The sequence below is a fragment of the Protopterus annectens genome, chromosome 4.part0 (assembly GCF_019279795.1).
Source record: "Protopterus annectens isolate FY-2018-M chromosome 4.part0, PAN1.0, whole genome shotgun sequence".
In the NCBI taxonomy this organism is placed as follows: domain Eukaryota; kingdom Metazoa; phylum Chordata; order Ceratodontiformes; family Protopteridae; genus Protopterus; species Protopterus annectens.
This window is the reverse complement of record NC_056733.1, coordinates 562,432,726-562,457,930: the sequence shown is the minus strand read 5'-3', so window position 1 is coordinate 562,457,930 and position 25,205 is coordinate 562,432,726. Positions and strand designations below refer to the sequence as shown.

The window sequence follows — 25,205 nt, the reverse complement described above, 5'->3', positions numbered from 1 at the left end:
CTCTGAGGTTGAGAGGTATGACAAATGTGTCAGGGCCATCACAGTCAGCATGAGACATTTCAAATCGTGACATACTTGTTGCACCCCACTCCCCCATGTAGTGACTCTGGATGTGTTGAAGCAAGGCAAGGAGTAGTTATGCAGTGTAAATGTGCAGAGTATCCCCCCCCCATCCAAGGTAGACACAAGTACTAGAGTGGCTTTTCATCTGTCCTTGATTTTTGCAGAATGGTCTGGTTTCTGTCACATTTTTGTACTGTTGATTTATGCTTATTACTCAAAGTGCCTGTTGCTCTGTGTTTAAGTAGCAATACTTTAATGACCATCAGGTAAGCTTGGCTGAGATCGTAAGATGCAAGTAAGCTTTAATAAGCATACTGTTAAAGAATTGCCAACATTGAAAGCCTTTCTGTTGTTGCCATGTAGAGAATACTTAACTAGATAATGTATAAGCCTTGGGTATTGAAATGCATATGACAGTATTTGTAATAAAGGACAGGATTACATTATTTTAAGAAGCTCAAGACTTCCAGTCATCTCTGCAGGCTTTACCCGTAAACTAAACAGAATGCCAGTTGTGTGGTCCATAACCTGTACAGTAATCCTTTTAAGCAATGTATCTTGAGCTTATTTCTTGTTTGCTTTTCATTTTTTACTTTGATCATGTTTTCCCCATGAAACAAGTAGATAGTTGTCAGGCAACAGGTCTTCTTTTGGATAAGAAACATTTTTACAAGTGGGGGCATCAGAGATTTCTACTTTCAGCATGTTACTTGGTACTTTAATAAAGCTGAATATAAATTATAATTAGAACTGCAGTGCAAGATGTGGTTTGCGTTGAGTGCTGCTTGTTTTTCTTATACTTGATTTTGACTGGCATTCCATTAATGTATTTAAAAAGTAATTTATTTTTTCATGCCTCACAACCTTTTTGTTTCCATCTAGATATTAAGTAAGCTGTCATGCAGCCAATGCATTGAAATATTTTTATTCTTCTACACTTCATTTTGTCTTGATTGGACTCTCATAATGACGGTTTGGCACCCAGGGCAGTGTATTTAGTTAGTTTTTGTGGTTTTGAGCATAGAGCCTCCCCTTTCTAGTTGGTCACACCCCTTCCCATTGACCCCACCCATTCAGCTGTCTCCTGCAGCCCCCCTTTGATTTGAAGTCACCAGCCACCACTGGATTTATAGCAAAACCACAAATAAAAAATGAAAAAAATAAAAAAGAAATATCTCTTGGTGGTATTTTATATAGAGATGTATGCCCAGTTCACTGAGTTTGTCAACTATACCCGACAAGAGAGGAGTGATGTATCAGATGCCTTAGCCATAGCTAGGTAGGCAGTATGCACCATTTTCCACCTCATCAATTGCCTTGGTGACCTTCTCAAAGACATCCACCAGGTTTAGAAGGCATGACCTTCCCTTGACAAAGCCAAACTGGGTTAGGTCCAGTGTGTGAAGGTTGTTGATCACTTCCATGATACTTCATTCCATAGCTTTGCATATTAAACTAGTCAGACTAATAGGTATGTATTTTCCAGGATCAGTTGATGGTCCACCCTTGTGAAGTGGGATAACCATTGCAATCCTCCATTCTCGTGGTACGAATCCTGTTTTGATTCCACCAGTGTGGTTTGTTTTTAGAGTTTGGTTTGGGCTTACTTCTAGTAGATACAGCAGTTTCTATACAGCCATTTACATGGTTGTACACTGTCACTGTGAAGAGTTCTGCATAGGCTACTGTGAGCTCAGAATTGGGAGGGAAATTAAATTTTGACAAATTATCACTTAATAGGATGTAGTTTGCTTTGGAATAGTTCCTGACAGTGTGTGGTGGATGTAGCATGTGTGTTTTGGGTTACCGAATTAATTTGTATTTTGAAGGTGACAGCTTTCAAAGTCTATAGAGGGGTAGTTAGTCTCCCATGAATAGGGTATTTGGTTTAATGGTGAGTGTCTCCAGTAGGTCTATGTATGAGCTACGGGATTCTAGGAACATAGAGGGTGACCTACAGCTTGCTAGGACATAGTGTGAGACTTTGTCTATGGTAATTTCCATGTTGATAAATTCCAGGGCATCATCCTGTTTAACCAACTTGTTTCTAATATAAACTGAGACTCCTCCACTTGTTGTCCCTGTCTATATAGTTGATTGTCTAAATGTGTGGAAGGCACTGAAGTCTTGCACTGCTGGAGTACTTTATGTGGATTTAAATTATGTCTTAGTAACTACACAGATGTCAATATTATCCAGAGTAAGGAGAGCATGTAGGTTGTAGAGTTACTAGTTTAGGCTCCTACCATTGAGAAGTAACACCTTTAGGTTTCTTTGGGTTTTATTTGCTATGTTGGTAGGTTTGTCAATTTGGCACTGCCTAAAATAAAGGCTTGGGGGTGGAGGGATGGATGAAGTTTTAGAGAATTTGTAGAAGCATGGGGGAGACAGATGTCAGCCCATCCTTTGCAAACCAGTGTGTTGTTATGTCATACCATCCTGACAAATACTGAATTCCCCTAGAAACACACCAGAAACTAAGCCGGGTATTAAAGTCAATCATTTTTTGTTCGTACTGTGGCATCACCCTTGGTTAAGGTAGAATGCTGCTCAATGCAAGGCACATACCTGCCTGAGACACATTTTTAGAGAGATCAGTAATGTCTGTCTTCATATAGTCCGGGGAAGTACGCCTCGGGTCATTAATGCCCACACGGACTATAGCAGAATCATACTGGCACCTGTGGTGTAGTGACTTGAGTGTGTTTGTAACTTAGCAGATCATGGCTCCAGGTAAGCAACTAATAAGTTGTCGTAGGCATGCTTGTTCTGGTGAATGAGACATCTGCATGTTGCACAATGGAGTCCCCTGTGACAAGAGTCCTGGGTAATGTGTTTCATTGAATTATGAGCTTTCATCTTGGGGCTCCATTGGGTGAAGACATATGTGTGGTGTTTGGTGTTGCTTTTGATGAGTGCTTTAGAGATTGCTGAGAATAGGCATTGCCATTTATAGGCTTAGGATGTCTTTGAGGTTTGGGAAGATTGCTTTTTAGTGCCTTAACATAAGTTGGCCTGTGTGTGTAGTGGGCACTGTGTGTGGTGGATGTAGCATGTGTGTTTTTGGCAACCTTGTTTATGTGGAAGATTTTTGTCTTCAGTGAAATTATGTATTTGCATCTCTCGCATATTGTGTTTGTTTGTTTAAGGATTGAATGGATCTGTGAACATGAGAATTTCTACATTGTTTCACAGTGCCTATATCTATCAAGCTGACTACAGAGACATTTGGAAATTATATATCCATGATGTCCAGACCTGTATTTGGTTTGGCTAGTGTACATTGTGGACTGAGTTATACAGACGTCTCCTTGGGTGGTTTAGCACTAGAATGGGTTAGATTGTGCTAAGATTTTACAGTAGTGCTGTTTAATGTACAAGCCAGCTGTTCTTTGTGCAGTGGCTTTGTTTTGGCACACTAAGTTACAGGTTTCAGTTCTAAGGGTAGTTTCATGGATGAAGTTTACTTTCTGAGTGCACCTGGCAAATGGGAGCTCTGAGAAAATGAGCAGGAGACAGTTTATAGTATGGAAAGTTTAGTCAAGTGTAATACTGCTTTGCTGGGTGGGCTATTAGTATTTATTTACTGGGGTAATGCACTATAGATGTGTGGAAAACACTGGGCGGGAATATGTATATATGGAAAACAATGGGTGGGAAAGTACTTAAATAGGTCACACAACAGAAAATAGCAATGATAGAGGGGAGGAAGAAATTTTGGAAGTCAGATTTCCTTAAGGGGCAAAAGCCAGAGACACAACCTTTTAAAACTACAACAAGAGAGAGGTAGGAGGGTTGTGGAAAAACTGAACCTGGAGCTCTATTCATATTGTTAGAATTTCAGAAACCTTTAGCTTAATTGCTTAGTGGGGTCTGGGGCACACTCGAAAAACAGTGAAAAAAACAGTTGCAAGGTAAACAGAAAGGTACTGTAATGCAAATTTAAGCAAGTATATACAGCTGTAAAAAGTACTGAAGCACCAATTCTGGAGCAGAATTCACAGTTTTTACCATTACTGTAATCCCACCACAGACAAAGGCACCAGTCTATGCAGAAATTTACCAGTAATGGTGTAGTAAATCTCTAAATGATGCTCAAATCTGGCAGTCGATCACAGTCCTGCTATAACAGTGAATGAAGCTACAAGACTGAATGAGGCCCCAGACTGGGTTCAAAAAGCTACATTTTACATGTAATTTTACTTACAGAAATAGAAGTGCAATATAATGTATAAACACTGCTAAAATCGTGCAGTAATACACAATCTTCCCACAATTGCAAAAAAAAGCTACAAGACTAAAGTCTCCAAAACAAACTAAAAAATGCAAACAAGCAGCTTCTTTGGCTAAAACATGGACAAAATGCAGAGAAGTACAAATGAGTATCACCACAGAGGTCATTATATGTGCAACTTAAAATATTGAAGCAGAATTTAAGTAAAAGCTTTTTTCTTCCCTTGACTTGGTGAAACACCTGCTCCGTTATATTATACATTTCTGCATGTGCTGCTTTATAATTTCCTGCATGGTCTGTGAGCTGTGGATAGGGGTTATTGACCAGGGCTATAGAATATATCCAGAACTGCCAGCAACATATAACGAGCACCATATTATATCTGGCTTCTCCCTGATTGTATGGTACCTGTGTGTAAAGACCTATCTGTGTGGCCTGTATATGTGCCTGTTTTTTGTGCATATGTACCTACCAGTTTAGATGCCTTGTGGGAAATCCCTTCACAGGAACGTTTGGCATAGGTCAGAAATATGCCAGATATGAGAATCATGAGAAATACTTGGGTGATGCACAGACACATTATAAATGCCATGTGCATTACAAACCACCTGTCAGTTAAGGGAGTGGAATTCCTTCCTGTTGATGTATCACAGTTCCTCTGCACAAGGTGGGGTGTTGATGATGATGTATGTCCAATCAGTGGTTCTCAGGGCCTCAGGAAAATGGACAGTGTCATAAAATGCCCCCATGATGGTGGTTCTCCCCTTTGCCATCCTGTGGAACTAGATATCTCTGTCCAAATGCTGCAGCATAATATTGAGGAACAAATGTGGGATTTTCAAGACTGAGGCCATCAGTATCGCTGGTAGGTTACTGGAAAGTCCCTGAAGGTAATATGGTTAAAGCTACACAAAGTTTAGCATCAGCAGATAAGGTCATCTCCTGTATCTTCCTCAGTTCTCCTTGTGGGTGACCGTTTCACATGGTCTTACACAGTCTCCCTGTCCACACAGAAATGGTTTACAGTTTGTGGGTCACTTGGATGGTGGAATGTCAGGTGCTGTGTGTACCTCCTCCATGGCTCCGAGAGCAGCCATTAACACATGTTAATGAGCTACAGCTGCAAACACCACTCCCACAAGTGCACTGTGATTCTTGGTGTATAAAAAGCGGTATGTACCTTCACACATAATGCCTGTTTTATAAATTTCTGAATTGGTTTGCATACACTGTGTGGTTCATTCGCTTGTAGTTCTTCGTTTCCATGTCATTATACACTCATTAGTATTGCTGCATACTGCATTACTTTGCAGTACTACTGCATTGCACTGCCTGTATTGTGTTTCTGAATTGCTAGCAACATTTTCTCTACCATTGCTAATTTGCACTGACTGCACAGTGTGCTAAACATCTGTAAATCCTGGCCAGTGTCCCATTATAACTGCCCCTTTCTTAGTGGATGTATTTGGGTTATATACATGTTCAGTAAAATACAATAATACTGTAAGGATTTTATGTCTCCAGTAAAGCAAATAATTCTGTAAAAGTAACACTGCAACAAAACTGTCTTGAAAACTTGTCTTCTCCTTTCTCTTTTGGAATATTCCAGGCATATGTCATTATTTAAATAGTAAGATTTGACAGTTTTGGTATTTAAGCTTTCAATAACTATATTAATTGTAATTTTAATCCATAAAAATATATTCACATTGGTTTAGGAATAGATTTGGAGACTTGGAAAGATTTGGGTTAATTGAATAAATGAATGATCAATGTAAACTAGAAAGCTTATATAAGGGAACTAAACTCTTAAAAATGAACTTCTTTTCCTTTAAGTGCTCACGTCACAGTATTTCATCAGGACTGCTGCATGTTGTTTTCATTTATACTTGTATGTTCTCTACTACTGGGTGAACATTTATTTATTTATTTATTTTTTTATTTTTTTAGGAAACAGATGGAGCATTTCCTAATGGAACTCTTTCTTCTCAGAATGTCATGGACAGCTGGTATGTGGGGATGATTTCAAACAAATATTTACTTCCTTTGTTTTATGTTTAATAATTGTCATATTGACGTGAGATTACTTTTGATTTGGTTAAGTATGTGGACATAGCTGACTTTTCAAAGATCATTAACTTACCTGGCACAGCAGAAAAGTAAACTTGAAACATTAAGTCACTACTTGTAAATGCACTGGAAGAATCTTTTAATAAAATATTTATTTAAAATCAAGCTATAAAAGAATTAAAATTAGGAAAAGCTTTATGAAAATACTACTATTATACATTTCACACAGGTATACTTAAACAAGGACGTATGTTCTTAACATATGTAGGCAGTACAGTTTTTCCTAATTTCTGGTGGGTAAATTACTGTTTCTGTTTATCCTTTATTCTGAGTGCTGAAATATACTTGGCACTAATAGTCAAAGATGCTGCTGTGATACAAGAAATAAACGAAGAAATAAAGAAATGGTGATGTAAAATGTATTTGTTACACAATGAATTCCTTCATTAATACAATTACTGTTCTTACTAAATGGCTTACCCATAATAGAAACAAAAGGGACACAAATCTGGAAGCAGGACATAAATACTACCCAGAAATACTCAGTTCTGACTGTAGGTATGTGTCACGGTAGAGCGTGTATATTTATATTATTAATTTAATTGATGTATTTATTCCATTTGATTACCAGGATTGTCTAACTGAGCAGCAAGCCCCTTTTCAGCAGAGGCCCATGGAGAAAAGCTCTATTACAATAACAAATATTATATATACACGATTTCATTTATACAAACAGTAGAATAAAAGTGCAATTTATACAACAGACATAAAAAAATTCTGTCAATATATTTGTATAATAATTGAATCAAACAACATTATAGAGAGATATTATATTGATTTTGCTTGAATGCTTGTGATCATATTAGTATTATAATTGTATTTGAGGCAATAAGCCATATGTTTAAATGAAGCATTGGAAGACTGATATAGCTAGATTACTATGAGAAGGGTATTAAATCACTGTGTTGGAGGTGGGGGAGGAGTGAGTTGGGAAAGTGGTAAGGTACAGGAAAGTAAGTTACAGTAAGGATATAGAAGCTCAGGTTTGAATGAGGTATTTTAAGGTAGAGCTGTGAAAAAGAGTGAGACATAGACATAAGTGTTTCTATATAGTAATTAGATTGGCTTGTGTATAGAATGGTTGGAGTGGTAAGAAGGAGTAATAATACAGATGACAGAAAAAGATCCAAGGAATGGTGTTATCCTGGCAAGGTACAAGAGCACAATGATATACGGCTGTGACATCTTCAGTGCACTGGATCAAATGTCGGAGATACTTGATTTGAAAAATGAACCATCTTAAACAAATAAAATGGGTTATGTTTGCCTGTGCACCTAGTTAGAAAGAGGGTATTAGGGGAGAAGGGTCAGCCTGAAAATGAGAGGCACTGGAGTCATTAAAAGTAAGTAAAGGCAATCTCCCAGTTAAGCATTTGGAAAAGTATTCATTGATAGAGCTTACATATTCATGAATATGTGTGTGTTTATAAAACATCAGTGGTATTTGGGGCTGGGAGCATTGTGTGTGTGCGTGTGTGTGTGTGTGTGTGTGTGTGTGTGTGTGTGTGTGTGTGTGTGTGTGTGTGTGTGCGTGCTGGCGTGTGTGAGGAAATTAAATTCTTAACAGAAACAAATGTAATATAATATACTTTATTTTCAGTTTACTTGACAGTGAAAGAAGGTACTGCCTTGTTACCAGGGGTTATTGTGTGAGGGCAACTTTGTTTGAAGGATGGATACTTTTCCCATTTAAAAAAAAAAAAAAAACTTGTGTTTGTTGACAACTTCTGTGACTTGATGTGGATACTCTACAAAAGGGCCTTACAGAAACAGATGCTTGGTGCCAGAGCCATGGGCTCAAGCTCAATGCCAAGAAATGTATAGTTATCCCCTTCGGGAAAAAAACATGTACTCTTGAATTGCCACATAGGTGGCAGTACACTAAACACCGAAAGTGTGACTTAGGGACACAGGTGGACAGTGGTCTCACCTTCAATAACCACATTGCCACAACAGTCAGGAAATCCTTCTGAGTGGCACACCTCATCACTAGGAGCTTTTCATCCAGAAAAAAGGAGGTCATTGTCCCACTGTACTCATCCCTCATTAGACCCATTATAGAGTACAACGCCCCATTTAGTATGTACCTCTCAAGACATCTGCAACAACTAGAAAGGCCACAGAAATACCTCACTAAAAGAATCAGAAGCCTAAAGCAGATGCCCTATGCTGACCGCCTTAAAAAACTCTAGCTATACTCTGTCTCATATCATCTACCCCGAGGCAATCTCTGCTTAACATACAAGGCCATGTCAAACCCAGAGCTGTTGGACATGCTACACTTAAAGAAATCCCACTCCCTCAGAGCCACATGCTCCAGGGATTTAAACCTTGTCATCACAATAAACAAAACATGCTGGAGGGATAGGTTCCTGACCCAGAGACTCCCCAGACTTTGGAATAGACTGCCCATACATGTCAAGCAGAGCGCCTCTTTGGCCCTCTTCAAAAGTGACCTTGACGATTGGATGGGAGAAAGGAAATTCAACCCGGGGATCACGTCAGTCACTTTGCTAGACAGGGGTCCAGGGAAGTAAATAGTGTGGGAAGAAATAGCCAGCAAATTGTTATGGCTAGGCTTGTATAGGCCCTAGGGCCGATAGCCTAGTACCAGCATATGAACCTATGCTCACATTCAGGGAATGGAAACAAATCATGTTTTATTTATATAGTTTTTATGCTTTTTATGACTTGCTGACACTCGGAGGATAAGTGCCTTTCAAAAGGAGCATGCTTCAGAGGTATAGCCTTTGTTTGAGATGTGCTGAGTCATTCCCAGAATAAATATACCATATTTTATTTAAAGAAAGCTTTTTATCAGTTAATGAGAGTCAGAAGTTTCTCATGTGAGAATAGACTTATTCTAGGGGCAGTGTGTACATATTGCAAGATAATATATTTTGTAACAAAAAATGACCGAACATTTTAAGCTTAGTTTATATCACTTCATCACAGACAGATGGAAGAGTACCATATCAGAAAAAGGTTATTTTGAGGGAAAAAGGCAGTTCCTGTGTAAAATGTGTTGAAACTGTTGTTCTGTGCATTTTATGGAGAGGATAAAACACAGTCCAAGTTCTAGCATCCCTAAATTTATTTTATTATAGTTTAAAAGATCCGTTTCATTTTTTTCTTCAGATTGAATTGCAAATATCATTCAGCTTCCATTCACAAAATACAACTTGAGCTCCTCCCCTACCTCCCATAATACATCACTGCTCCCTGTTTACCCCAGATCTCGTTTGCCACCATTATCATTGCAAATAATCTTCACACATTTGAGCAGGTAAGTAATTTCTTCAGTTTTAAACAGCTAAATGTCATATTTTGTTTTAAAAACATTTCTACTGTTAAAAGTTCACTGTAGGATTGTTTTGCATTCCCAAATCTTAGCATGCTGTCTCTCATTTTAGGGTCGCTATGTGTGTGTGAGTGAGTGTGTATGCGTGTGTGTGTGTGCATGCGCATATGTATGCATGCACGTGTGTGCATGGGCATGTGTGTAAGAGGCAGTGTGAAATTTGCAAGTCCTTCAGTAGAAGGATGCAGTATGAAAAAAAAATGAGTTGATAGTTAAAAGTCTTCTCCCACCACAAGGGTCAAGGAAAGATGACAAAGCCAAGGAAAATAAAAGAAGGGCAGTGCAGCCATCTGTGGATATTTGGTCTTCTTCCCCCAAGCTCCCAAGGTCAGATCAGCAGCCAGCTGAGACAGCAAGTCTGCTGGCACCAACCCATCCGCATCTAGATTCACCAAAGGGATCCATACCCTAGGCTCCTTTACAGCTTTCTTCTCAGGGAGCCTGTCCATCTGAAATCGTCATTATCCCAGATCCTTCTCTGAGGAAGTGAGCGGGGAACTTTTCCTTGAAGAAAGAATTTTCTAGATATATGGAATCCGACCCACATTTGCTATGTCTTCCTGCTTGATGAGATCTGTCAGGCGCATATAATAAGGGCCTTCATAAAAGCACAGCTTGGATACTGTTTCCCTCTGTTTCCAGATTGTATAAGTCCCAGCCTTCTCCTTCTTCAGCTTTTGTCTCTATGGGTCTTGAAATATCGGGACCCCAACTTTTTCCTTCTTCATCTGTTTCCCCTGTTGGCCACGGTCCCTTTGGTTCTGAGAAGATCGAGGCTCCAGTAGGTTGATGTTGCTGTCAACTCTGATTACACTGTGACCATTTATTATAGCCCATACTTCAGTGTTTGACCTTTAGGTGCTGAAGCCATTTTCAGGTCTGGAGGTGACCTTAGGGCTGATGTTCCTGAGTGCCACTTCTTTGTCCTGGAGATCGGTTGTGTCAGCACCCACAGGCACTTCTTTGGCATTCGAAGTTTTGGAGAGATTGACCGCCTTTTGCAAGCATCAGGAGTGAACAAACATACCAGGTCCTTTATCTCTTCCCCTTGATAATCTGAAGCCAAAAGGTTTTGGCACTGATCATGAGCACAACCATGAGAGAGCTTCAAAGAGTCTCAGAGATGCAGTCCAATGCAAGACATTTTATCAGCAAGAGGGTCAGACCATTCCTCCTTACAACCAGGATGATTCCCAACCTAGGAAGAGGGAAATACCAAATGGGGCAGTTAGCCTCCCTGGCAAAGTCTGTTGTACAGGATTCAAACCTTAATGAAGAGGAGAGCTCTCCACAGTTACCATCATATGACCCCACATAACTGGAACGAAAGAGCCAAGTTAATGATATTTGTTGCTGTTTAATGAATTAAAGGAGTGCGAGACTACTCTCCTGGGTGTTTTTTTTTTTGTATTTTTAGTCCCTTGTGCTTTTGCTGGTTCCTGGTTTTGTTTGTTTCCAAAGACAAGTCACAACCAGATTCCTCTTAGAATCTTACTGGAGGTAAGGGGAGAAGCCTGAACTATGTGAAGATTGCAGTGTTGGTGCCTAGTGGTCACCTGCCTTAACAGGTGAAGTGGACAGACATGGATAATCAAGATCCAGCATTATGGTTAAGTAGATAACTGTTGCACTTCAATTACTAAGTAATTTAACTGAAAAACTGAAGAAAAACAAAATGTTTCAACAAAACAGACTTCTGTTAGATTGCCCCTGAGCAACTGTCCTGACTTCTGCATTTGCAACAGCAGTCCCTCACATATTGTTACACTACTTGTGTTTTGTACTAGTTTGCTAGTTTTTAGAGAGTAGCTGCAAAATAATAGTCTCTGGTGCAAAGCTCCACTCACTGTAGTCACCAGTAGTACACTAGTACTGAGTACTGTCGAAATTATGATACCATTCAACCTGTTTGGGGATTTATGTAGTGCATCTAAGAGAGAAATCATTCAAAGCTATAAACTGAGTTTCCATCATTATGTTGAGAATGCTCATCTGCAACTTTGTTTTTGTTCTTAAATTGTAAAGACTCTGAATGCCTTGTCAATATTTCTGAGTGGATGACATTTAGTGTGTTAAAGAGGAATGCAGTTAATATAGAGGCATTGATGATTCACTCTTTTGTCTCCATGGTGGCATTGCCCAGCATGCATATGGGTAATGAACATCTTCATTTGGTGACTTCTGTGAAATGACAGGGTGTGGTGTTTGATAACAGTCCTTCCTTTGTAGGGGATGTTGCAGCATTTTTAAAATGTCCTTTTTACATATGTAATCTCTATTTAAACCCTCTACCTCATAGTTAAGTCACATCCTGATTAGAATAATGTTATCTACTTAGGTTTTCTAGGGAAAAGGGGCTCCCCTTTCATTTGTGGCATACTCAACACTGCATTTTCTATGTGCTTCTTCAAGCCAGGAACATGTTAAACTGAACTTTGGAGTTTGGGCTGTCTCTGTGTTACATACTGGATCTCTTTTTTTTTAATTTGGTTTTCTAATGTATAAATCCCTGCATGATTAGATTTACTAACATAAACTCCATGTAAGAATAAGGACCTTGATAAATGAAACACAGAAAAATATGCCCATTTGAAAAGGAAGATGCTCTTCATAGTCAGTGTTGTAGTACTGATTCTTGGATCGTCTTGCCATTCAGAAGCCTGTGACTGTCCCGTTTTCCAGAGTTTTTTTATCATCCCTAACAGAAAGACATCAAAGGACTGACATCTGGACACCAGGGTATAAGAGGTCTGTCTGTCGGGACCTTCAGTTTTTTCTAGTGTGCATTCCAATGCACTACTACATTTTATCAGATGCAAGTAGTCCATCGGTCAGCTCATTTTCTCCTTACAACCTGCTTTCAGATAAGTACCCTGTTGGTGAAAAATTTCTTCTGATTAATGTTTAAAAAAGTCAATAACTGCTTGAAGTATGAGAAACAAATCCCACATTAAGACTTTCATTCCTTTTGTCTGTTATGTTTGGAACCTCAGCTTGACATTTCTAGTTGTCAGGATTGTGCTAGGTTTCGAATTAAGACCCTTAGTTGTAGGACTGAAGTCCTTGCAGCCCAAATGGAGTCCTTGGACCTGATTCCTTCCACTTCTCATTCCTCGACTTTAGCATCCAGTCTGCTTGCCACAGCCTACTACCCAGTCTTCAGCCACTAGTACCCAGGTTGAAGCAGCCCAAGAATTCATGGCCTTTATGAAATCTAGGGAGACCAGCCATACACAACTTCCTACCTCTGAAGCTTCTCCCAGTAAAAACAGGAGAGTTTTTCCTTTCAGGAGGAATCTGACTCTTCAGAATCTTAGGATGAAGAAGAATTGTCTTATTTTGTACACCCCCCTCAATCTTACCCTGATTCTGACTCAGATGACATCTTCTCTTCTGCTTCTTCCCCAGAAGATTTATCCTTTGGGGATATCTTGCAAAAGATTAAGGAGGCCTTTAGTTGGGAGAGCAAAGAATTATGTCAGGTCCAAACCCACTACAGGCATCTTCTAAGCCTTCCATCTTCCAGACCCCTTGCTATTCACACAGTTCATGTGGTACTAGATGATGTCTTTGAAGACATCTCTCTGCACCAAGATGCTCTGCCACCAGCCCAAGGAAACCTGATAGTTTCTGTAGAGTGTTTGATGCCCACAAGCTGATCCTTCAGTAGTGTCCACTGAGTCAACCTTAAGAGTTTTGCAAAATATCCCTTACCTAATGACAAAGAAAGTAGATTGCTAGACAGATTTGGCAAAAAGACATATACATCTGCTATACTCTGTATGAGGGCTTTCAGTTGCCAATTAAACATTTTAAAATGCTTGTAGTCCTTACAGGAACAAATCATTACTATGGTAGAGGGCACTGCAGACAAGGCCTTTACAGAGAGACATACAGGAAGCAGACCAGTACTGCAGGTATCAAGACATTCTCTACAGTGTGGTTATGATGCATCATGTAGAGCAGCTGCTACAGGATCTGTCAATCAAAACCCACCTGGATGGGGACTGACACATTGTCTGACAAAGTAAAGGCCAAACTCCTGGATGTCCCACTGGATAAGTAATTCCTTTTTGGCCCTCCAGTAGAGAAAGGTTTTGATAAACTGGACAAAAAGGGGAAGCAAATCAAAAGTGTGAAAGAATTCTGCTTGCCACCAACACTTAAGTATAATAGGAATTACCAGTCTAAACTTTGACCTCTGCCTCCCAGGCAAGATAAGGGGAGGCCTCCCTGATCAAAGAGATCAAGACAATCTAGAAGGCAACTTGAGAAGTGCCCTTGAGCTGGAGGATCCAAAGGCTCTAGCCTCTTCTAGGGAACAGTTGTAACAATGCACAGCTCCCTCCCCCCTTTCAAATGCATGCCTCCCCCAACCCCTCTGGCAGAAAGACTTTATTCCTTCCTTCAGTAGTGGAAATGTATCACCAGGGACCAGTGGGTCCTAAATATCATAGAATAGGGCTGTTTCTTCAGTTCAGGGAAAGGCCCCCCTCTTACGGTGCCAAAGCCCCCAAAAGACCAAGTCGGTTTTCTTCCCCCAGTCTTAAAAAAACTGCTGCAACAAGGGTCCACTCAGCCAGTCCCTGCTGGAAAGAAAGCAGCAGGGTTCTGTTTCAGGAGCTTTCTAGTCCCAAGAAAGAAAGGCACCTGGAGACCAATCTTAGACATGTCAAACTTAAACAAGTTCCTATGTATTCCCAAAATAAAAATGTTAACACTTCAAAAACTGTTACCCCTGATCTTTCTAGGAGTCTCCATGGTTACACTAGATTTGAAGGATGCCTTTCTTCATGTTCCTTTTGCAAAGAAGCACAGGAGATACCTTCTTTTTGTGGCAGCAGGATTGCACTACCGATTCTGTGCTTTACAATGTGGTTTATCCTATGCCTCCGTAATTTTCACCAAATGTATAGCTCTGGTTATAGTCCATTGCAGAACATTAAAGATGCACATCTAACCTTACATGGAGAACTGTCTCATCCAGGAAAAATCCATCCTGGAACATCACATAGCCTTGTAAGTTACCATGTCTTGCTGTCGGAAGGTAGGTCTCACTCTCAACAGCTGCAAGTCTCGGCTTTAACCACATACAAGAATTCTTTTTCTGGGTACACTGATAGATTCAGTAGAACAAAAGACCTCCCTACAATAAGACAAGATGTTATGTTGTCCCTCTCGCCTTCTTTTTTACTGGATGGGTTCAGAGCTGATAGTCTGCTCCGATTCGGCCAATACACTAGCTCGAAGTCTCTGACTTGGCTCGTGGCTGAACACCTATCCCACAATGCATTGGAGTAACCTCCAGATCTTGTTTGCTGCTTGACAAGTTCGGATGCTGTCTTCTTGGCCATGGCTAAGTGTTTTTTTTTGTTACATTACTGATAGCTGTTTTTGACAATTTTCTTGATATTAAAGTTATTGTAGTTCTTGGTTTAGACAGTTTAACCTTTCTATAGTTTTTTTGGCTTAATTCGTTTATCGCCTGTTGTGTTGCTTATTGGTCGTCGTTTTTTTCCCTAGGCCTGTCCTATCCCTGTCAGTCTTGTGGTTATTGTCTATTTCCCTTTTTAGCTCATTTAAGTTAGAGAGCTAAAGGTAACCCATTTTTTATTAGAGGGTTTGTGTTGTCTGTTCCCCATCAGCTCGGCTAGGTCCGTTTAAGTGAGAGGGCCTAGCACCCATTTAACCTAGAGGGTAGAGCTGTTAGTTCCCTGTACTGTCTTTTGCCTGTGTTTAGCTTAGCAATTTTGTGGTATAATTTTATTGCAATTTCAACATGTCTAAAGATTCCAGAGGTAAAGAACCCAAAGTCTCTGAGTTCAAGAAATGACAACAATGCTCCCCAAAAATGTTTATAACTGATGGGCACAGTGTGTGTGTGTACTGCTTAGGTGCTATTCATTTGTAGAAATCCTGCAGTTATTGTCAGCTCTTGAGTGTTACATGAGAAGAAAAACAAACTGATTTTACGAGGTTTAATAAAGGTTTCTTTTGATGAAGCTTTACAATCTTCTCCAATTACTAGCGACAAGTTCAAGAGACCTTCCTTTTCCTCAGCTCATTCAGAGCCTCCAAAAAAATTGCCTAAATTGACTGAGAACTCTGTCTCCTCGGCTCCACCACCTTCGGAACCAAGGGAGACATTCAGTGCAGACAAATCTAGCTCTTCGGCTCCAAAGACTTCGGAACCGATAGAAACTACTTCATGCAGCCAGTCCGTTGAATTACAATCAGTATCTCTGACTTTGAGATCCCCTATTCTTCAAAGGTCTCGATCCCCCACTCTTTCATCCAGGTCCTCTAGGAGCCTATCAGATGACAACATGGACAGGATGGTGCGCAGGCTTTTAAAGTTTCCAGCGCTGGCAAAATTGTTCTCGGCTCCGACCCCACTGATCTTGGAGCCACCCAAGATGACTACAACCACTATTCCTCCTCTGAGCCAAGCTGGATTTTTTGAGCTAGAATGCCAGATAGCTCTTGCGGTAGACCCTTCGGTTCCAAGACCCCTTTGGGATTCTTTGGAACCGTTACCTGCTCTGACACTTTCCGTGCCATTCGGAGTGTCTAAGAGCTGCAGTTCTCCGGTTGGCTCTGGGAGGGGGTCTCGGACCCGAGTCTCTTTGATTCCAAGTCTGCCCCTCAGCACATTGGCGTGGGTGAGCTTGGCTCCTACATCAGCCTCGGAGCTGATCTCCTTGGTGCAGGGGATTTCCTCGGAGCCAAGGTGATTGGCCTTCAAGGTGATGAGGAGTGTGCTGTCTCCTCCTGCAGCTCTACTCAGGGATACTGGCATTCTTCCCCCTCAGGCACTGGTGTCTGCTTCGGCACCATCCTGTCTACAGGGCAGCAGAGATTCAGGGCCTCAGGAAGCTCCATTGGTTGAGTTCCACTCTTCGAGACCTCCCCAGACTACCCGTCTGAGGAGCCACCTCAGAAGAGGACATGCAGGAGGAAGCATGTAGACTCCCCTGATGAGTCCATCACTTCTGACACTGACCTCAAGCAGAAGGGTCCCTACAGTTGTCCTCTGAAGATATCTTTCTCAGATATCCTAGAGATCCTAAACCAGAAAGGTGGCTGGAAACCAATCAACCCTTCTGATGAGGAGTCAGTGTACCTGAAGGCCTTCAGATCTCAACCTTCAGCCTCCTGAGTTTCTCCGCCTTTCAATGAGCTTATGGATTTGGTTAGTTGAAAGGCGTGGGAGTCACCAGACACTATGGAGCCAGTCCCTAGGAGGACAAATAACTTTCAGTCAGCTCCTTTGGATAAGGAATTTATCTCAAAAGGTGTACCTGTAGATGCTATGGTGTTGGCGGCAGCAGCCACCAAAGAGGAACTCTCTGAGATGTCCTCATCTGTCCATCTGCCGAATAAGGATTCTCAAACGATGGACAGATACAGGAAGCATGTTTTTTCATCAGCGACTTTCACCCTCCGATCGCTGAACTACCTCACACACTTCACAAGACTTCAAAAAGATCTCCTAAAGGAGTTAGGAGATGCTCTGCAAGGTTCATTAGCTGCAGGGGTCTCAGAAAAAGTGACCCCCCCCCCAGCTATCCATCTTAAATTCCATAGTCAACTCCTCCATGAGGCTAATATCCTCTGCTGTAGATGGAGCGAGCAGGGCAGCGGGTTCCGGAGTTTCCCTGAGGAGGCACTTCTGGATGCGCTTGTGCAACTTTGCAGAGCCTTTCAAGTCTACCTTTACCAACACCCCTTTTGATGGTTCATCTGTTTTTGGACCAAAAGTCAAGGACACACTCACCAGATGCGAGCAGGAAGGGAAAACTCTCTCTGCCATTGGAGTACATTTTTCTGTACCTTCAAGACCTTATTCTAAAGGCCAGAAGAGTGGAAAGTTGTGGTTCAAAAGATCCCAGGGAGTTTTTCAAGATGCACAAGGTGAATTCTTCCCCAAGGGCAGAGGGGGAGGCAATAACGGTAGACATCATTCACGTTGTAGGGGGGGGGGGCACAAAACCAATGTGACTGCAATTCCTTTCGTGGCCAACCCCATCAGCGCTCCTGAAAGGAGGCCCACCTGCTCTTCTCTGGAGGCAGTCGGAGGACGATTAACTTTGTACTCAGAAGCCTGGCGAAATATCACGAAAGACAAGTGGGTACAAAGTATAATATCCAGAGGATATTCCATTCTGTTTTGCCAGCCCATTCCACAGATCAAAAGAATCCTGGATGTTCCACCTAGTCAGAGGGAACAAGCAACCATAGCAATCGAAGAGATGCTAAACAAAAGAGTCATCCAAGAAGTCCCTGCAGTCCAAATAGGATTCGGAACTTACTCAAGATTCTTTGTACCAGAAAGAACAGGGGACTGGAGACCCATTTTGGATCTCAGCAAGTTGAAGGAATCTGTAAAAAAGTTCAAGTTCCAAATGGTGACACTGCAGTCTTTTCTTCCCTTTTTAGGGAAAGACGTTTTGATGTACTCAATAGACCTCCAAGATGCGTACTACCACATAAAAATCGACAGAGCATCAAGGAGTCATCCACGCTTCTGGCTGGGAGCCAGTCATTATCAGTTTTGAGCTCTGCCCTTTGGTCTCACTATAGCCCTCAGAGTGTTCACCAAATGCATGGCAGTAGTAATAGCTCACCTGAGATGCCTGGGATTCCTAGTGTTTCCATACCTGGACGACTGGCTCCTAACTGCCACCACCAAGCATCTACTTCTACAGGCCAGGGACACTACACTGGATCTTTGTGCTCAGTTAGGCTTAACAGTGAATTTTTAGAAATCTGCTTCTTGCCTTGTCAATTTATTATTTTTATTGGCGCAGATCTAGACACTATTTCCATGATGGCTCGCCTTCCTCCCGACAGATTCTCTGTCCTCAGACAGCAAATAGTCGACATTCTTCCCAGGAGCAAAGTAAAAGCAAAAGTAGACTACCAAACAGAAAACTCCTTTACAGGAACAACACCAACTGGTAAAATTTAATCACCAGGTCTTAATGGAGCTATCAGTATTGGTAGCTTGTTAAAAATTAGAAGAGCGAAGTTATAATATAATATAATATAATATTACAATAATAACAAAAATGTTTATCAACAAAGAATATACATAATCTAGTTCCCTGGCCATATAAGATTCAGTCAGTAGAGGGCTGATCAAGAAGTAAATGAACATAGACCAGATATAGTGTAACGACAAAGTGTGACAAGTGATATGGTCCATTTTTCATAGATATGGTGGATAGAACAGAGATGATTTGTTTACACATACATTTATTACATTTTTTATATATATATGTTTTTTTACATGTTTTTTGTGTATATACATCTTTTTTACATTTTCTATTAATAGTAGATTTCAGCACAAGTAACTTGCAGAGATAGAATAAGGTACACTAGATCCATGTAGTAAGTTGAAACAACAAGGATGGGGTACTGCAGTTACCAAAATATGAAGTATTTGTATATTTTTTTCTTTTTTATATGCTGATCAATTGTTAATTGTCAGTGGAGTGATTAAGAGGCTTAACATAATCAAATATGTTTTCATTACAAGGCCCTATATATGCATTGTTTATACATGTTTTTAAAATGCACAGTTTTTAATATGTATTTTTTAATGGTAATTATGATTCAAGCATTCAATGTTTAATATAGATATGCATTTAACATTAAAATGAATAAAAGATGGGTTATTACAAGAAGTACAATAAGAACTAACACCACCAGCTTGTGTTAGGGTAAAAAAGGATCCTATCTTTTTAAATGCAGCGTAATAAATGATTAATTGAGGAGTAATTAAACAATTAAGCAAGGCAGGAATGATACAAAAGAACCTGCCTAATAATGCAGTAAATGTCTTGAAAAAGCCTGGGAGGGCCCGGGTGAAAGCGCTTGACGAGATATTTGGATTTATTCTATGTGTTTTTAACGCTTTTACTGGTGAAGCTGACAATAAAAGTTTTGTTCCTGCACTTTGGTTTGGCACCTTGGTATCCTGCTTTCTTGAATTTTAAAAGCAAAAGTAGTCCTAACACTGCTTGGAACCATGGCGTCAACCATAACTCTTGTCCCTCTAGCCAGGATGCACATGAGAATCCTTAAGTGGCTTCTGTTTGCTCAATGGTCTCTTCAAGAACTTCCTATATCCCATCAGATAATGATAACGTATTCATGCAAGAGAGATCTCTGATGGTGGCTTCAGTCCAATCATGTGACCATCGGAAGACCCTTTGTTCCACAACAACCTGTTGCTAAGGTGACCACAGACGCTTCTCAGATGGGGGGAGGGCATTATCTGGGAAGAACAGTCCAAGGCACAGGGCAAGAACACGAGGCTCAGTTGCACATCAGTGTTCTAGAGATGAGAGCAGTTCTTCTGGCATTGCAAGCACTTCAGGACTCTCTCCCAGTAGGAACGATTGCAATCCAGACAGACAACATGTCCGTAGTCTGGCACATAAACAAGCAAGCAGGAACCAAATCATACCCCTTTGTTGATAGGCACTAAGAGTATGGCAATGGGCAATCTCTTCCCAATGTTTTCTAGTAGCAACGCATATCCTGGGGAAATCCAACGGGATAGCTGACAAGCTCAGCAGAGCGATTTTAATGCCTAATGAGTGGTCTCTGAAACAGAGCATAGCGAACAAGATTTTCCGAACTTGGGGCCAGCCTTGCTGCGACCTATTTGCAAACCCCCTGAATACCAAATGCAGCAGCTACTTTGCCCTAATTCCTCCAGTGAAGGAGACACCGAGAGATGGACTCCTCCACAATTGGCCCTCGGGACTACTTTATGCCTTCCCTCCCTTTCCACTAATTCCCAAAGTCATTCAGAAAGCCAAGGTCTTGGGAAGCAGGCTAATTTTCATTGTTCCATATTGGCCTCGTCAGATTTGGTTCCCCTTTCTCTGGCCCCATTTTCAGGGGAAGCCATGGGCCCTGGACCTAGTTCCAGACCTTCTGACTCATATGTCAGGTGTGCTTCATCCTTCTCTCCAGACCCTCAAATTGACAGCTTGGCTGCTCCACTTCCAAACATAGGCTTCAAAATTTCATTCCAGCAGTCAAACATGTTTTGGTCTCTTCTCATAAAGCTTCCACCAGGAAATTGTGTTCCAACAAATGGAAGAGATTCTCCTACTGGGCAAGAGCAAGAGACATAGATCCCTTCTATGCTTCTATTAGTTAAATTTTAGAATTCCTAGTGGAACTTTTTCAGCAAGGCTCAGCTGCAGCTACAATTAAAGTCCAATTAGCTGCAATTTCCAATTATCACATCGGTGAATACACTCGTAATCTTATGTTACACAAGCTGTGTAAAGCATTTTTAAAAGGAACTTGTTTGTTGAGACCTCCCATTAAAGAATCTCTACCACCTTGGGACCTAAATTTTGTTCTTACTTATCTAACTTTACTCCTTTTTGATACTGCTTCTTCATGCGATCTAAAGTTTCTCTCCTGGAAGACCATCTTGTTAGTGGCCATTGCATCTGCACGTAGAGTCTCAGAGTTACAAGCTCTATCAATTAAGTCACCATACCTAATCTTTCATAAGGATAGAGTATCCTTGAGCACTAATCCATCTTTCGTGCCAAAAGTTTGCTCTCAATCCAATCTGAACCAGTCTATTGAACTTCCAGTTTTCTTTCCTAATCATTCCAACAAGGCAGAATACAAACTACATCAGTTGGATGTACATAGGCAACTGAGATTTTATTTACATAGAACCAAAGATTTCAGGAAAACAGACCAGCTATTTATTTCCTTTTCTCAAGCAAAGCAAGGCAAACCAGTCTCAAAAGTTACACTTTCAAATTGGCTTAGCAGTTGTATTACCTTTATATACACTTCACACGATAGAAGTCTACCTTTCAAAATCAAAGGCCACTCAACTACAGCTGTAGCAACATCCTGTGCTTACTATGCTAGACTATCTATGGACAGCATTTGTGCAGCTGCTACATGGGCCAGGCCCCATACTTTTATTACTCATTACAAGGTAGATTTGGCCTCCAGGGACATAGTTTCTTTCGGGTCCACAGTGCTCAAAGGTGTAGTCCCATGAGCCACCCGGGAAAATGGTGGTAGGGATGCTGTCCCATCTAGTAAGAAAGAAGGCAAGAGGGACAACATAGCATAAAGAAGTTATGTACCTACCATAACATTCCATGTTTGTTGTCCTCTCTCGCCCTTCTTTCTTACATCCCTCACTCCTTCCCCCAGCCAAGACTCCTAGAGGACTCAGATGAGAGTTTTGTTCTGTCCTTCTACCGACAGAGTTCCTCTGAAATTGCTTGTTTTTCCTCATATATATATATATATATATATATATATATATATATATATATATTTTTTTTTTTTGTATTATATAAATAGAAATATACTTCCATTTATGGCTAGCAGCAAACAAGATCTGGAGGTTACTCCAATGCATTGTGGGATAGGTATTCAGCCACGAGCCAAGTCAGAGACTTTGAGCTAGTGTATTGGCTGAGTCAGAGCCGAGTATCAGCACTGAACCCATCCAGTAAGAAAGAAGAATGAGAGAGGATGACAAACATGGAACGTTATGGTAAGTACATAACTTTTTTTTTTCCTTTCTGATAAAGTGTGTGTACCGTCTGCTGCCGAAGAAGATAATCTTTGCAAGGGAGTGTTTGTGAACCATGGGATACATGGCACTGTGCATTCTAAAGATTCCTCTTACAAAACTGCACATGAGAAAACTCCATTGGTTCCTAAAAAAACAGTTGGGAAAAGCACTCTCAACCCCTGGAAACCCCAGTGCCTCTTTTCCCCTGCTTAAAAAAGGAGCTTCTTTATTGGAAAGACACCGTTATGCAGAATCCAGGGACAAGTTTATGTCTATCAGAGACAGACAAGACCATCACCACAGACAATTCAGAGATAGCTTGGAAAGCACACTTATGACTCCCAAAGGTGCAGGTTATCTGGATCACAGAGCAAAGGAAACTTCATATAAACCAGAAAGAGTTACTGCCAGTGCTTCTAGTGATAGACATCTTTCAATGCAACCTGCCATCAGTAGCACTGCAGATTTGGACAGATAACACCACAGTCATGCAGTACATAAAGAAGCAAGGAAGAGCTCATTCTTACCTGCTGTGTAGTCTGGCAATAAAGATTTTGCTCCTGGCACAAGGATTGCTACTGATACTTATTGTATCCCACATCCCAGGCCAGAACAACACCATACAGAGTCTTTGAGTAAGGATGTCCTGGACCCCGACGAATGGATGCTGAAGAGGGAGATCTTCCTGTACCTCAGCCATCAATGGGGACACACCAGTGTAGATCTCTTCACCTTCTCTTCAGAACAGGCAACTATAAAGGCTCTGTTCATGAACCCAGTAGACAGGGAAATGGAGGATTGATGCCTTCTCCTTCAAATGGACAAACCTCTTCCTGTATGCCTTTCCCATGTTACCTCTTATCTCCAGGGTATTGATGAAAGTGAGATAAGAGAGGCTGAGTATGATACTTATTTCCCCTTCTGGGCAAGGCAGCACGGGTTGTCCCTCCTCTTAACTCTCAACGAAGGAAGATACTACATTCTGCTACCGGTGATAGATCTGCTCGCCCAAATAAAGATGTCTGTCATACATCCTCACCTGCCCACTCTCAAGTAACAGCATGGAGGATTAGATTCTAACCCAAAAAAATGCAAACTACTCAATTGAAGTGATAACCGTCCTGAAAGAGGCAAGAAGACTTACAACCAGAAAATCATACTTATCTAAATGGAAGTGGTTTTCTTCTTGGTGACAGACCAAAAATGCCATGCCTCCACATGTGGACATAAATATAGTGTTGGAATGTCTTTCTGGGTTATTTCACCAGGACTCTTCTTATTCCATTGTCATGGTACATAGTTCTGTAATCTCTACATGCCTCCCCCTTCCCTCCCTATTGATTCTCACCCCGACTTAAAACTGTTCCAAAAGGAGTTCTGCATCTTAAGACCTCCCTGGAGAAACCCATTTCCTTATTGAGACTTAAAATGTAATGTTCATCATATTGATCACTGCTGCAGTATCCTACCAAGGATATAACAGCAGGCCAGCTCCAAAACTTCAGGGCACCTTCCACATCCCCAAATTGTCAGACAACTTGAGCTGAGCTAACTAAAAGACAAGTGTGAATGTGAAGCACTTCAGAGCTTTACTATTGCCAAAGTGTATGCTCCTTTGTTGCTTTCAAAGATCGATGGTCAGCTTGCGCTGTTCATTTGCGAGCAGTTAAGTTCCCTTTGGGGGGAAAAAAATCTGTTTTCTTATTTATGTTGCTGATTTACCACTTTCCTCTCCAGGAAAGTTATTTTAAAGCTAGGAGTGTTGTGTTTTAACAGACTGTCATGAGTTTGTAACATTCTTTTAAATGGAGTACTAAGTTTTCCTGTCAGTTTGAAAGTGTTGTAAAGTAACTGAACACATTTTTTTCTGTGGAGAAGTTATGTTTATTTTAGTTTTGTGGGGCTGGCAGTGTTCTAAAGTGTTTTTTACTGTGGTAGTCTGTCAAAAAACTAACTTTTATAGACTGGTATTGTTCTACCAACATTTGTTGCTTGTCTTCCTAGGAATAGAGGCACCATTTTTGGCTTGACCTTCCAATCCTACAGTTAGTCTTTCTTCCAACCACAAAAAGAAAAAATAAGAAAACAGCCTTGGCCATCAGAACGGGCTGGCAATTTGCCTCAGCCACAGGTGGGAGACTCTGTTGTAGCAATTTGTTGTACCTTAGACCACTCATCTTTTACCCTAGATCCATCCTGTGTAGCACGTTAGAGCCACTGTGTACAAGTGGTTAGCCATGTCCTCTGCAAATGTCGGGGTCCCCCTGAGTGGGCAAGGGACGGCTACTCTTGTTGATACTGGGAGAGGGAACAGGGTGGGTTTCTCTGTTGCGTCAGAACGATATACCCATCCCTGAGGAAACTGCTGCTGCCATTAGTAACACAGTTGGCCCCATTTTTCCTGTGTCAAAAAGAAATAGAAAACCAAGCATATATCTGCTCCTCCTCAAATTTCTTTGGCTAGGAGTAGTTTACTGGGTCTGGCTCAGGGATTAATTTGACTATTGTTCCTTCTTGTAAAGTAGTTTTTGGTAAAAGAAAGAGGGATACGGCTTTTCCTAAAGAGATTCAATATTCTGAATCTGAATAAGCAGTTGCAGTGATAGATACAGTGCTTCTTCCTCAGATTTCTGACTCAGACTTAGAAGAGAGCTCAGTCCCTCATAAAATACTATTAGTTATTATGGAGGGATGTTCCAGATCCTACACCCATTCATCGTGTTCTGTCTGCTGTAGAGAATGTGTGTATTACTGCCTGCAATTTTCCTGATAGACAGATGTCCCTAAAAAGGCAAATAGAATTGTACAAAGTTTCTCTGTCTTAATTTTTTATA

General features: G+C 40.9%; 1 protein-coding gene across 1 annotated transcript in view; it reads left to right on the top strand.

Moving 5' to 3' along the window:
• Window positions 1-25,205, top strand: part of ANKRD13A (ankyrin repeat domain 13A) — a 1,453,295-nt gene that overhangs the window by 1,340,406 nt on the left and 87,684 nt on the right. The window contains exon 14 of the mRNA XM_044068498.1: window positions 6,248-6,306. Coding sequence (XP_043924433.1) covers window positions 6,248-6,306 — 59 coding nt within the window. The remainder of the gene's footprint in view (window positions 1-6,247; window positions 6,307-25,205) is intronic.